Consider the following 15,573-nt stretch of genomic DNA (forward strand, 5'->3'; position numbering starts at 1 on the left):
ACACCCAACCAATGAGCGACACATTCTCTATACCCTTTCACTAATAGGCCAATTCTTCCATTTATCTCATGCATGGTAAAATGTTCTTTTGTGGACTAGACATGGCAGAATGCTGATATAAGGAGTTATCCAATCTACTTTAGGGTAAGGGTAAGTTATTTCCTTAACAGAACAAATGTTTGGGTTGGAGGTTATGAATAAAAGTAAAACTCAGAAACCAAATTGAACGTAAGGTTAAAACAGATCTGATATTTAGCAGCATCTTTCTGCTAAGCATTGATCTACTGAAGCTGAAAATATCAGAAGAAAGGCCTGTAAAGATCTAGTTGACTTTCATCCTCTTTCAGACACTTTCCATCCCAGAGTGTGTCATAGTAGAAGTCATTTCCTTATGACACTTACTCATTGATCTATTAGCTATTGTGACTTGAGCTGAGTTGACAGGTGTCATTATACCCATCATCACACTGTGTTCCTCAGAAATGACAGGACTTGAGAGAATGGCTGCTCCAAGTAAAATGAAGTAGCAGATCAGGATATGCAGTCAGCTGTCTTCCCACATCGAGACAGATTATGTACCTCTAACCATGAGACACATTAATCAAAACAGAGCTACTGAAGCTTAAAAAGGACTAAAAGACAAAGAAAAAAAAGCCATAATTTTTTATGCAAATGTACAAAGAAGCTTGTAATCACCTGCACTGTCTGGTAGTCCGATGGATTAAAACCTTTGACAGTCACTTCCCGGAAAACTTTTGGCTCTTCTGTGCCTTTGGTCAGGTCATAGTGATAAATTACTCCTAAAACAAGAGTTTAGGAACATCAGATTAGTACACACACATCATGGGAAGAACAATGGATCTGAAAGCACTATGAACTGTAATGAATGACAAAAGCTGCAGAACGCTAATAAACGGCCTTGGGTACATTTATCCAGTGAATAATTTATAAGCACTTATGCAGAGGAAAATGAATCCTGTTATAAAGGTGGCTCAATTATTTCTTTTACACAGTTGCAAATGTAGCCAGTAACTGGCAAATGTAAAGGTTTTCACATTTCAGTACCTAAATCATTAACTAAAACCCAAGTAACAGATTTCACTAGTGTCTCTTCCTAAAGAATTTTAATATTTAATTATAAGATATTTTCCTGGCAGGTTGTTCACTAAATTCATACACTTTTTAATATATATTTGAGATGTGGAAATAAACACAAACTGTTAGACACTTGCAGTACTAAATGCTTTCATTACAGCCTAAGCAATACTGCAGAACCTGCTGGAAGTTTACTTCCTATGCAAAAGGATGGTAGCAGTTTCCCTCCAATATTTTCTTGGACTGACTGCTAGATTATTTTCTTTTCTTTAAAGAAAAGTCCTGTTGCATTTTTTTTAATTTATTTAAAGTCTAAAGATGAAAACTTGAGCCAGTGAAACAAGTCAACATTTATTTAGCTATATGTGCAGAACAATAATTCAACTGGTTGTTCTGCAGTCCTTATGTCTGAACTAACTTGTAGATTAGAAAGGGCAAAGTGAAAGAGATGGGCTAATCAAGATCTCACACTGCCAGACAGAGTGTAAATCTTAGCACTGGGTGGGCAGAACCACAAATCCTTTGGCAGGTAAAACATCTCTCACAAATGCATTCCTCTGTGTATTTAGGTTTTCCTAGAGTTTAGCCTTATCACAAGTATTTTTCATATCACATTCTACATGCCTAACTGATTAATGCACATCTTTACTTATTTGTAGTTTGTATGTCAAACATTATAAACAGCAGCCTTGATAAATGTTTTCTGAGCCAGTGCACAACTGTATAGCACAGGCATGGTCAAACTACAGCCCGCGGGCCGCATACGGCCCGATGGTGGCGTTTCTCCGGCCCTTTGGGTGTTCAGCGGCTCTGGCCAGTGCCACCCCGAGCAGGCCCGGGCAGAGCTGCGGAACACGTCCCCGGATCTGAGCCAGCAATGGAAGAGTGAGGCGGGTTGTGTCCCCCCTGCACACAACCCCGCCCACTCTCCCATCAGAGGCTCAGATCTGCGATGGAAGAGTGGATGGGGTTATGCCATCATGACGTCACGTTCAGGGGCGTCTTGATGGCATAACCAAGCCCACTCTACCATCGACCTTGCCCCTCTGGCAGCTCTAACTTTATGGACCGGTAGCTGCCACATTAGAGATTGTGAGCTTAAGAGGAATTAATGTTTAGCTTGGCCAGGTTAACATTTGGCTCTGTAGTTTATTTGATGTACAATTCTGTGCACTATTCTTCTTTCTAATTACAGAATACTATTACTAATACATTCCTAGTTTTGAAACGGACAAGTAGGTTTTAACGTTGCATAATTGAAAGTCTGCAAAGCATAAAAAAATATGAACTAATTTCAAAGAAATATCAATCCCAAAACAATGCTGTCTGGCAAAACTTAGCTAAACTATACTAATACACCTAGATTCAGGTAAATTACATTACTGATATAATTAGGTTAGAAAGTTTGTAGTTTTTCCGACAACAAAGAAAAACATAGCAAAGTGTGTAGAACATTTTAATACTATTTTTCCTGCTAATGTGCTCCAAGCTCTTGTCTAGAATCAAAGGGTGAGCTTCCGGACCGAAATAATTTCACATCTACTGTGTCCAAATCAGGAAAAGAATTCTCTTGCACACTGTGCTTAATCTTTTGATTACAAACACAAAGAAAAGCCACAGAAGTCATCTCTCTGTATTCCTAAAGATTTATTGACATTCTGCCCAGTCATTGCAGAATTGTCAGCAAATATGCATTCCACAAAGCCTGAACATGCATCACTAAACAGTTATTCGAGCTTCCTTACAACATTGCAAGTGAGGAAGATTTAAGAGTCTGGAGCAACGAAGAACAACAAAAAGATTCATTTGAAAAAAATACACTGAAACTATTCAAGCTTTGCATTTTCGTCTAGACAAAGAAGGTGGACATATTAGCCCAGAAATGTGTTTGCAGATAATTGTCTTTGAGAAACATTTTTGTTGCTCCCTCCTAAAAATAAACTATACAAAGAGCAATGACTATCAATATTTATAAATACAAGAAATATTAAAATGTAAACTGTGAACGTGCTAAATGCCACAAATAACATTAAATATATTAAAAAAAAAAAATCACTTGGAGGTAGAGGTATGCAAAGTAGTTTTTCCCCTACTCCTGTTGGCTTTAGGGTTCCTTGTGTTGAAATATCCCTCCCTGTTATTATTTGCATTGTATTGGTTACTGCTTTGAATGTTAGTAGTACCAGCCACATTTTTTGCCCTAGGTTTATACGAGAGGCAGTGTATCTTTTTTTCCTGTTTAATTACAGGTAAAATTAGGTATGCCAAGTCATATTCAGATTGGTTTTTATTTGAGCAAAAACTACTGTATGGAGCCTTTTATCCTCCAAGCAATGCGATGCCAAGCCACCGATGGCATGAACTCTTGCACTTGAACATAACACCAGTAGATCTCTGGCATGCACGAATCTAGCTAAGGATTGTTTATATATAGAAACAAGGTGGCATTCCTGAATCAAAGACCCAGGATTACTGCTCACACACTGCATTGCATCAGTAGCAGGTCCAAAACCTGCACCACCCAGTGAGGAGGAGGATTTTTTTTTTGTGAAGTAGGCCAACAAGGGAACTGTAACTTTTTCTTTACCCTTTTGCATTTTAGAAACAGGCTTGTTTTCAGATACTAAATTGTATATCTACTTGGTTGCAATGAGTATTTTTCCTTGTTAACTATATAATCCTCAATTATAAAAAGATACAGATATCAACATAGATTCTCCCAGTAATACACATCTAAAGAAAATAGAGCCAAGGAAATACAAGCGCAGAATTACAAGGAAATCTGAAGTAGTAAAAAAAATAAAATAATAAATACCCACCTGGTGACAAAAATGATGTGAACTGGTAAAAAATCTCTGAATCCTTTTTCTGACCACTGTATCCCACAATGCTGCCAACATCCAAAGGGAAAGTTTTAAGATGGCCGCCAGTAGCAAGATCATGCAGCTGCAAGACATTCTTCACGTCATGTAGGTAGCACAGAACAAGAAACTTGGAATGAACACAGGCCACCCATTCTGAATTAAAAGAAAGATAAGGAAACTTTTAGAAAAGAAATCTACAACTACTGTAGGTCTAATAATAGAGACAAAATGTTTTTTTTTTGCAACAGAGAAACAAGCAAATGTACAAAGTCAATTAAAGGGCTGCCACACACAGAAAAATGTATTTACTTCGAATTCGATTTCTGATGTTGTAAAACAATTGAATCTGAAATAAAATGCACCTCTAACCAATCATTGCAAATCAATTTTACACACCTTAACTGGTTGTGAAAGAATCAGACTTTTCAAGGATCATGTGCTGTAATGTCACCTTATGTTTGTATGACAACAAGAGACAAAGCTGGACTGTAAAGGGAGTTGGAGTAGTGTATCTGTCATGTACATATGAACCATCTAATATGTTCACAAGTTATACTAAATATAGGCCACTCCCTTTACAAGGCAACTTTGTCACTTGCTACAATACAAATGACATCATAGCACAAAACCGTAAAAATGTACATATGGATGCAGTGTTTTGGGGCTTACTACTCAATGATCACAAAATAATATATCAGATTTGTTGGTCGAGTGCAAAATTGGCAGTGTATATTCTCATGTGTGCCAGCAGATCCAGGAGAATTGCCATCAGTTGATTGGGATTGTATTAGATGGAATGTACCATTTTATCTTGTAATTCCATATATCTAAATAAGCCTGTACATTGCTAAGTCTAAATAGCAGGTAGACAGAAGACACAAAACCAATACTTTACTAGTGTTTATAGCATGTATTTTACTAAAGGACACTGCTATCTGACTTCAGTTCTCAACCTACCTGCATACAGTGCTAGATATCCCTTATTTCTCCATACTTCATAAATTGCAAATACTGAAAGTCAACCTCTTAGCAATCTAGTGAGAGTTGTTGCTTTGTGTAACCCCTTTAAAAAGGAAATTATCCAGCTGCTTCTGAACCCCCAAGTGTATTATGCTGCACAGAGCTACACCACAAATATGAAAGAACTTTTGTCCAATTTAAAAACAGGGTGGTATTACAAAGCAGCTGTTAATGTCTCTAAAAATAACCAGTTTACTGTTTTACCTACTTTTCTCACAGTGGGAGAGCAGTTAATATAAAGTCCAGTAGCTAACAACCTCCGTAATTAAATCTAATGTCTCTGGCTCACCCATTGCTTCTCGCTCAGCCTGATTTCCAGCTGAGTGTTACAAAGCAAAGCACAGTAGATCACCCTACTGGATAGGAAACATTTTTTCCTTGTTCAGGCCTATGAAGTTATGGCATCCTAATGAACAATAAAAAGAAGTATTCACGCATGAACATGCATATACCCTTCATTTTTTCCCTACAAAAGGTGTTACGGTTAACATATGACAAGCAACTTTATAAAGCAATAAGGTTCCCAGCACACTTTTATGTTCACTTGTGTATTGAAGTATCAGAAGCCATGTTCAGCTTTTTGTATCATTGCAGAGAATAACTTTGTCACCGGAACATAAAGTGTTGGGAAAGCCAGTTGATACCAGAACAGAAAGTAAGTGATCGCCTACATCCCTGAGACAGGAAGTAATAGAAGCTCCAACCAGTTGGATACAGATAACTAACTCTGACAAAGCTTTTCATTTCCCTTCAGCAAACTTAATAATTTAGCAGATATAATGTTCTGTCACAGTATTGTGAAACACCAACACATACATTAGTAAAGAATACATATATTACCTGGACTCTGTAGCCCTTTAACACTGATATACAACTAGTGCCTGTACAGAATGTTCAAACAATTGTATATATGTTTGTCTCTTTTCATTGCTTCTTATCACATCTTTTAAAAAGGCAGACGGCACATTAGTTCCACAAGGGAATCCAGATGAAGCCTGATAAAAGGCAATGTCCTTGCAAAAAATAATCAAATCTATTTATCTGGGATGGGATTTATAAAAACTAAGAATGAGTGGTCTACAATAGCATCTGCCAAGGGGTGAATACATGGCAAAAGCCAAACTTGTAGATTGGTCAATGACAGACAAACCAATTCTTATCTGTGCTTACTAGCTTTTATTGCTAGCTTTCACCTTGACCTCAAAGCAGGCAAAAAAGACACAGCAGCAGACATCAATTTCCCCTGTGAAATACACTGGATATAAATGTTTCTAGGACAAACTAACAATAGAAAATCTTTGGTTTCTATGAAGAAAAAATATTTTACACTATATATATATATATATATATATATATATATATATATATATATATATATATATATATTTGTATAATTAATAATGTAAGAATTATTTTATATATTAGTAACAATAAATAATATAAGGTCATATCTGCTCAATGAAACTAAACTTACAGTTTGATTTCTTGAGGTTCCCAGAGACTAGAGGTACTATGGAACTTCAAGAGACATACCTACCTAACAAGGGTCTAACAAGAATGTCACCCAGAAGCCAGAATGTCAGTAAAAACAGTCACAAGCAAACCCATGAAGGGACAGTGGTGGTGGTGTTAGTAACTTGTGTTCTATTCATGGGAAGAGACACCTCTAAAATAGTGCAGAGATTTCAGAGAATACAGCTGGGTTCTGTTTTTAAGGTCACTATGCAACCTGCTGGTCCATCAAAATAAAAAAAAAAACCTTACTCTTTTGAAACATTTTATCCATAAAGGAATCTGAAAAAACATGGAAACAAGGAATATAAAATACTCTTTGGTATTAAAAAAAAGGAGTGGGAAGTAGTCCTGCATTGTTGCAGTGCATACAAACTTTAAAAAGGATGTTGAGTGCCTTTGTTATGAATATGTATGTTGGTCTGAAATTATGTGCCACAGGATAAAATAAAGTGATTATTGGTGTTTAATAATAAGATGCGGTTTCATTTTGATTAAAAGTTTTTATAAGCTGTAGACAAAGTCCTGAAAATGATTTTTCTTTCTTGTTGTAAATGTTAAGAAAGGCTGGTATAGGGCAGAACAGCATAAAGACTACAGTTAAACGTTTAAAAGCTTATTGTTTAGGTGCATTCTCAGTGCAGTGTTACCTGTGCTAGCTGTTTTCAATAAATGGGGTATACACCTGGACCAACAATAGTGTGCAATTTAAAGATCTGGAAACTTCACATAGCGTTTCCTTCTGAAATTGATTTCCATAAAGTACTAAATTTAGCCCAAGTCTCTACTGACTTAATTAACCCCAAACACGCTGATTGCCTTGGAAAGGCTGATTCACCATCAAGAGAATACAAATGATTAGTCCCTTGATTAACCTTGAAGTGAATCTGCTAATGAGGTGACATTGTTGCGTTCTGCAATAAACAGCAAATTTTAAGAAAAAAATGGTGTAAGTTTCCATGAAGTAGCCATCTACACTCCCATCTCAAGGTATTTTTTACATTTATGATTCAAATTAACCCTATAGTATCTGTGATTAATAAATAACAGAACATCAGAACACACTTATTCCTAAACCTCCATTCTATTTAATGCCCTTAAATAGTCAGTGTGCGCACCCATACTCACCAGAGATTATGTGGTCACTGGAGAGCTTGCATGTCAGAACAATGATCAGAAGAAGCATTGTACATTGATCTGATGTGATCACTATAACAACATATCATAATGATCACACTTTTAGGACACAGTACTTCCCTGACAGAGAACAGTGTAGCAAATATAGGTTTTACTTACTGTTACTTTGCCAATTTTTTTGTTATTAGACAATTTTATTCCCTTCAAATAACCAGCATGTGTGGGTGTAAATTAATGCTGATCATTTGGTGGTATATATAGTGCTGTATACACTGTCCTAGTGTGTAATATGTACAAATTGTAGGTAAAATTACAGAAACATTTCTATTTTCAATCATTTAACAAGTTTTTACAGTTCACAGAACTGTGAAAACTAGTTTGGAAACAAGAGGGTTTTAGTATGCTGATACTAGGGTAGTTAAAGTGGTTAAAATGACAAATTTTTAAAGGCCAACCTCATCCGGTCCAAACAAATATATTTTGCTTTACTAAGGAGATGTACATTTTTGGTCCTGATTTATAAAATGTACACATATAATTACAATGACTGGATCATACTGTGGTGCAAAAAAGTTTGCAGGTTCCTCATCTAAAGGCATTAAACCTTTCACCTGCTATGATACATTTAAAAAAAGCACAAACAAGTGTTACTTCAACTGCAAATATCTGCATCTGTAGACTGACCTTTTGGAAATGCTAGTTGTCTGGACATCTCCAGATTCAGTATTTAGAAAGTCACTTTACATTACAGAAAAAGTATGCAGCCTACAATAAAGTAAAAGCTCTTAATCAGCATACTCTATTACAGATCAGTGACTTATGGGTCTATTTATAAAGTAGTGTGTCTGACATTCCCTGAAACATTCCTTGGTGAAGAATCAATCACTGCCACTAAAACATATAAACCTGGAAGATTTTAAAATTTTAAAGTCGATGAATCGGCATAAAGCCAGGCTAGTATTCTCAGCAGTGGCACTCTTATTTTTCTATAAGTACCGATTTAGTTGTACATTCTGCCATCATTGCATGCAAGTAAAAGTTGCATAAAAGTAAAGATTCCAATATAAGACATAACATAAGAATATATCTTTCACAAGCTTTAATGGATGAAGTACATTGTTTCAATTCTGGTCATTTCAAAATGTGACTATGGTTAAAATCTGCACATTTAAATATTGCTTAATCCATAATAAATGTATGTTGCCGAATTAGGAAAATATAATTCTTCTAATTTACCGGCAGAGGTTTTTTTTAGGAATATTTTATATATGACAAAAACAAAAGCAGAAACACTCCATAAGGAAGGCACAAGATGTACATAATATTTACTGAATATACCTGCAGATAAGATGGGATAGAAGACCATGATGTTATATCTTTGATTTTTTTAAATGACAAGCAAGGACATGACTGCTAAAAAACCCAGACTGTTTGCCCTAGACTTTACAGACCCTCCAGAGTATTTAATATTTTATGTATCACATAATCTCATTATGATTTTAGAAAAACTACAACATTTGAAAGAATTGCACTTTTGATGACTTTAAGGCTGCTCTGTGTATACACATTCTTCTCAGTGACAGCTAACTGGATCTGAATTTTTTTTTTAGTGTGTGTAGTGTACCATGGACATACCACTTCTAGAAAACATTTCCCCTATAGGGTTTAAAACAAAAAAAATTTACCCTGGAAAAGTTTGGCTTTTGGACAAACTAAATTTTTGATTTTGTAGAATGAGACAAGGTATTGGATTTATTTTCTTCAAAATATATGTAAATTAAAGTTCTTTACTTTTTGTTTTACCCTACAGACCATGTTTTAACGAGGAAAAAAAAAATATATATATTATATATATATATATATATAAATAAATCTGACATCCAATGAAAACATGCTGTTTGTGTACTTAAAAATCAGTTTAGGTTCATATTGTGGTTTTGTGCTTTTTGCTCTACCAGCTCCTGAACTGGCGGTGGGTGAGAGCCTAAATTCAGTGCCAGATTTGTACCATTTTCTCCTCTAGGCTGGCTACCTTGTGCTGCCCCCTCCCTCAATAACTGCATAGAAAGAAGGCCCTTAGGGCTATGTTCAGACTGATGGTGAGGTTGCATTGTGGTTACCGCTTCCTCATGCAAAAGAACCACTGCCATGAGCAACATTCTACATGTAGCTTATTCCAGCACAGCTAACTGGTAGCCAACAGGTCATCACCACAGACAGCCACCCACTATCAAAAGTGCAGACATTGGTTCAAGAATAGTGCTGTGGTGCGAGTGTCCAAGCTGGGAGCCACACAGGATCGCTAGATTTGAAGAGAGAAAGAGAGATAAAGAGAAAAAAAGATAAAAGCGAGAGAGAGAGAGAGAGAGAGAGAGGAGAAAGAAAGAGATAAAGAGAAAGCAAGACAGCAAGGGAGAAAAGTGAAAGAGAGATAAAGAGAAAAAAAGAGAGAAAAGCGAGAGAGAAAAAGAAAAAAGCGAAAGAGAAAGCAAGAGAGAAAAAGCGAAAGAGAGATAAAGAGAAAGCGAGAGAGAGAGAGAGAGAGAGAGAGAGAGAGAGAGAGAGAGAGATAGAGAAAGCAAGACAGCAAGAGAGAAAAGTGAAAGAGAAAGCGAGACAGAGAGAGACTACATTTTACTTTGCACTCCCTGAACTAGTTATCCGTTAAATGTCAGAAAATGAGAAAGAAAAAAAAAGGTATAGCTGTACATATCAATGGTGGATGGGCATTAAACAGTAAGAATTGTTCAACTGATGTATTAGATAGCAGAGACACTGTAATAGTGCGTACCAGTTTCCTTATAACAAATCTAATTTTTCTAGATTTGTTTTCTCCAATAATAATGATATCTGTTTCTTGCAATGTTTGCAGGACAGTTTAGGATAAAACTCTGCACAGGGAGCAAAAACCTGGTTAGCTTATTTCCGCATAACATAGCTGTCTGTGAGTCTACGTCAAAGTCCAATTAAATTACATGAAACGTGGATACGGCTTTGCAGAATACATTTGTATTCACAAAGCAATTAGTCAGAATCCTCTTTCACTAATTGGAATATCTTGGGAAGCTTTTAATGTTTTCTAATGGAAATCTGTCTCAAACAGCTTTCGAAACCACCCGTACCTAATACCATGAAACGTGCAGATAGGTCCATGACAGCCAAAGTTCAGATGAACGGGTTCAATAATGATCATCAAGATTAAGGGCAGCTAATAGCAGAAAAAGTATTGAAGGCACAGCTCCAAATTAAAAGAAGAATTTTGCAAAAAAAAAAAAACTTTTTGATTGGGATATTGATTTGGGAATTGATTTTGATATTGGATCTGGGAATTTTAATGAAAAATGTCATAACCAGATATTTCCTATAAGTGAAAATAAGTAGTGTTAATAAGTAGTGTGGGCCAAGTTCAGGTTATGTGAAATAAATAAATATATACATTCAGAAATTGTACATTGCAGTGGTGCTTCAGTACAGCTTACTTCCTTTTTGGGGTTGGACCTTATACTGGATACAACAATTGAAATGCAATACCCCAGAATAAAAAACCCACTGTGCTTCAGCCCCTCTTCTAAGATGTGGACTTCATCATTCTCGTACAAGATGGCAGAAGAATGATGTCACCCCCTGCACCACAATTACAAAAGGAGGGGGTAAGGATCCCATCCCCACCCCCACAGGCTGTAAGTGTATTTTAGTGAGTATGAGGGATCAAAAAAAAAAAAAAAATCAGACATTGCTAGGAATGCAGAATTGCTTTATAAATTTTTACACATTATCCGATACATAAGGCTGGTATTCTTGGTGGGAGATCAGGCTTTTACAACACTGCAATTTTGTATTTTTAAGTCACCCAACAATCAGCTGTGGGCAATGACAGAAATTGTAGGGATGATGTACATATGCTGTATTTTTATTTTTTATAAACAATTTTTGTCATCAGCATACAGAAGTTAAGAGCATCCACAGTATGCTAGCTTCATGTTAAGTCAGGTCAATAAACTAACAAAAACATTTTTAAATCACTGAAATTACATATTAATTTAGCTCATTCCCTATATATATATGATGATCCTCACTGTAAAAACGAGGAGTGGTGGCATGGTTACTACTGGCAACACAATTCATGTTGCAGCCAAATAACCGAAACATGTTACAAATACTCCAGCACAAACCAATCCCTAAAACCAAATTAAACAATTTTAATTGATGTTCAAAGTGTAATATTCACTTACCCAATACATCTTTCTCATGCTCTGGAACAAGTTCTTTCCAGCTGGATTCTGCAGGGTCATTGAAGTCTATGGTAACTAGCTTGTATTTTGGGGCATTACGATTGGTCTTGAAAGTAAAGACAGTCCCTTCATTGGTGATATAATCATATTCTGCATCAAAGTTATCTATGAGCTTCACCCAAGGAAGAATACCTGTGAAAAGCAATACAATTTTATGTATTAATAAAGTAATCAAAATCTATTCTACAACACATAAGACTAGAGATTCTGTCATGAGTGTCATTTTAATGAATGGGCACTGAAGAGGGGTAAAAACAGAACTAAGCGTTGCCTTTAAAAGATAGAAATCTTAGTCCTGACACACTGACATCTTTCTTTTACACCTTGTATCTGCATAATCTGAACTGTATGCTGTGCAAAAAAATGAGAACAGTGCTGACCTAAACCTGAACTTCTTTCACCTATAAATAGGACATTTTTCTTGACAGATATGATAAAAAAAATAAACTGTTGTAAGTTTAAAGGTCAGCTTGAGCCAAAATATTATTTTCAGATTTGGACAGTGTTAGAGCCTCTGTCAGTTTAATTGCCGTCAGTATGTTTATTGGGGAGATTTCCCTGCACTTTGGTAGGAAAGGAAGTGACAAATTCCTCCAATTAGTTGCGTGGGGATGAGTTGGAATGTCTGACTTTTTTCTTGTTGCCATTAGTGCCTCATTGTACTGGTGACAACAGCCCCTCCCCATTACTTGTATTGGTGTCACAGGGACAGAATTTTAAGGGAAGACTTCCAAATGGGATCAGAATCTGTCCCCAGAGATTTGAAAATTTTATGGAACAAGGATCGCTTGTCAATGTACTGAACTCTATAGGAGCTTAATGTGTGGGTCCTATAAAAATTTTTCATAAAGGATAAAAAAAAATCAAAGCTGGTAATACAGAAATGTTTTGGTAGCTGGAGTAGGTTTGGACATGATGGGTTAGTGCAGATTTTCTTAGGAGGGCTAGATTAGTATTTATTTATGTAAAGTTAACCTGTCCAAGTGAGAAGCTGTCACCACTCTGAAGGTGAATAAAGAAATGTCATGCTTCCTAATGACAACCACAGGCTAGCGGAAAACCCAGTAAGAAACCTTTACCCCGATACACCTACAGTATTCATGATCAGTTTAATACATTCAAGAATGTTTTATTACAAACTACAACTATAGGTACATTTTAAAGATTCTCTCCAAAGAAAATCATTGAATTCAAGCTGTACATGGTATTAAAGGTGAGGATGTCCGAAGAATACAACACTCACAGAATTGTCTTTTTCTAAACAGACTTCAGGAAATAATTTTAATAAAGTCATGTTTAGTGGTATGTGCATCATTAGATGATTTTACTTTAGTAACCAATAAATGTCATCACATAGGCCGGTAGCTAGGAGATGGACATATTTTGACCTTTTATCCATAATCTGGAAAAAAAACAAGTCCTGCAGTCCTTTAGCTCATAAATCCCAAATGCTTGCCTTAGACCTTGTGTTTAGTTGCAGCATTGTATCTCATTCCGAACAGCGCGCCCAATCACTCCTATTCAATTTCAATGGAGGGATCAGGAACCACTTTATGTACACAGCTGTGGTTGAGTTGCAACACAGTTCCTGGAAGCAACATGTTTGGTTGTGAGGTTGCAATTCCATCTTTGGAGGAAGAACTGCACCCCAAATGTAAGGGCAACATGTCCATACACATTAACAAAGTGCAGTTTGCAGCTCCTATGCCCATAGCAGCAATTTGCTATTATTTTTGAAGGACTCCAGTGCCAGGAATTCCTAGTTACCAAAGTCATTACAAATCTGATTTATTTATGTTCTCTGATATACAATTTATAGTGTACCATGTATTAATAATGTGGAACTTTATTAGCGAAAAATAGCAATAATATATTAGGTATGTAGGATACATATGAAAATATTACAGCATAGAAACATTTCCACGAAGGGTGCAGAGATATAGAAGCCAACAGGTGAGTCCTTCAGAACAGGCCAAACAGAAATATTTTGATCAAAGGTACCTTTCACATTTTTGTTATGAATTCTAGACATTGCGTAAAACACAAAACTAAACTACTTTCACAATAAACAAACACAAGTATCCCAGTGTGTACAGCAAAGTAATTTTTAGAACACAATTACCAAGATGCACAGGTTACGAAACGTTTTTCAAACATTTCTCTTGAGATTTTCATTAGTGCTTGGGAACAGTCTAATATATGATAGATCTAAAAATTGCTCTGCTGGGCTAAAGTAAATCAAATACTCCACTGCTTGCTAGTTACAAGCAAATCTAAGAGCATAGAAAGGAAACAGAATCTATTAATATACTGCAGGTTTACCATGAAATTACCATTTCAATCAATTCAAATAACAGAAGATGGAAATTGGGAAAGAGGCGGACAGAGATCAGAAGTTTCCTTTGCTTGCCAATTAGGTGGACACGGCTGGCATTTTAAAGTCAATTAAATCTGTACAACATGTTAAATGAGTCAAATTTAGAAAGTGTCCCTCATATGAGAAGCAAGATTGAGCCAACATACAGAAAAAGGTATGTTGCTTTTGCCATACAAATTATAAGCAAGGGGAGGCAAAGAAGAGGATTGAGAGGCCAGTATTTAGGTATTATGCTATCCTAGGCAAACCTAGATTATGATGCTCCTTTGTAGCCTCTTATGTCATGCGACTATTAGGTTAAAAAAGTAAACCAGAAAAAAGCAATCACGATTTGTACATTTTGAGCACTGGTGCTGACTTTTCTAACTTGTCCAAAAATACCTTATAGTAAACAGAGACCCAATAGTTAGACTGGGCTTTGGTTACAATAGGAGTTTACCTTTCCATGTAATTTACATTGTTATTACCCTTAAACAGTGAAGTACACAACAAATTAAACACTACTCTTAACATGCTCCAAAACAGATGAGTTGTCCTTCTCTGGTCAAACAAGAGCTGCATAATAATAAACTTAATATGTTCACACGAACCTGCGCTATCTACCCCAATGCACAACTTTTATATATTCTTGCCTTTACGTTAACATGTTTTATCAAACTATCCTTTTCACTTCACTATAGTTGCTGATTGCCTCCTTGCCAGACCAATAATCTTCTTTTCCCTTGACTATAGTAAACTATAATGGGATGGACTGTTACAGGTTAGAGTAGTCTCTGCAGCCCCAAAAGATTTCATGTTTCTTTCACCCTAAGGCTGATCGAATCTGAAATAACTCATCAGCAGATCAAATTTAGGAGACTTTTTTTTTTCAATCTGATCGCATGCAGATAGATTGGATGTAAATACAATGGTAAATACTGATTAAGTTGTTTCGTTATAGGAATTCTAAGTGACTGATTACTTGTCAGAATATTGATCAGATCTGTCAGTTGAGCACAAAATTGGCAGAAAACCTCTCTCTTGTAAAACATTCATCTCCACATATAAATGTAATAGTCTGTATAGATGTGAGATGTAAAGTGAAGAACAAATGAATATATAGAACATTGTGGGAAAGTATTTACAGCCTCAGTTCTACACTGCTTAGCCTAAATGATATAGTAGATAAGAAAATCTCTTTAAAAAAAAAACTCCTAAAACTCCAAAATGTGGTAATATTTTATTATTATGGCAGGAATTGAGGTAGGGCACTTTGATCCATTCTGGGGCATCCAAG

At 36.0% G+C, this 15,573-nt stretch overlaps 1 protein-coding gene across 1 annotated transcript in view; it reads right to left on the reverse strand.

The window, feature by feature from the left end:
* Window positions 1-15,573, reverse strand: part of PREP (prolyl endopeptidase) — a 65,653-nt gene that overhangs the window by 26,356 nt on the left and 23,724 nt on the right. The window contains exons 11-13 of the mRNA XM_072408705.1: window positions 11,861-12,052; window positions 3,915-4,112; window positions 697-800 (exon numbers count right to left, since the gene is read on the reverse strand). Of these exons, the coding sequence (XP_072264806.1) occupies window positions 697-800; window positions 3,915-4,112; window positions 11,861-12,052 (494 nt within the window). The remainder of the gene's footprint in view (window positions 1-696; window positions 801-3,914; window positions 4,113-11,860; window positions 12,053-15,573) is intronic.

This window comes from Pyxicephalus adspersus, chromosome 4 (assembly GCF_032062135.1).
Source record: "Pyxicephalus adspersus chromosome 4, UCB_Pads_2.0, whole genome shotgun sequence".
Classification (NCBI taxonomy): Eukaryota; Metazoa; Chordata; class Amphibia; order Anura; family Pyxicephalidae; genus Pyxicephalus; species Pyxicephalus adspersus.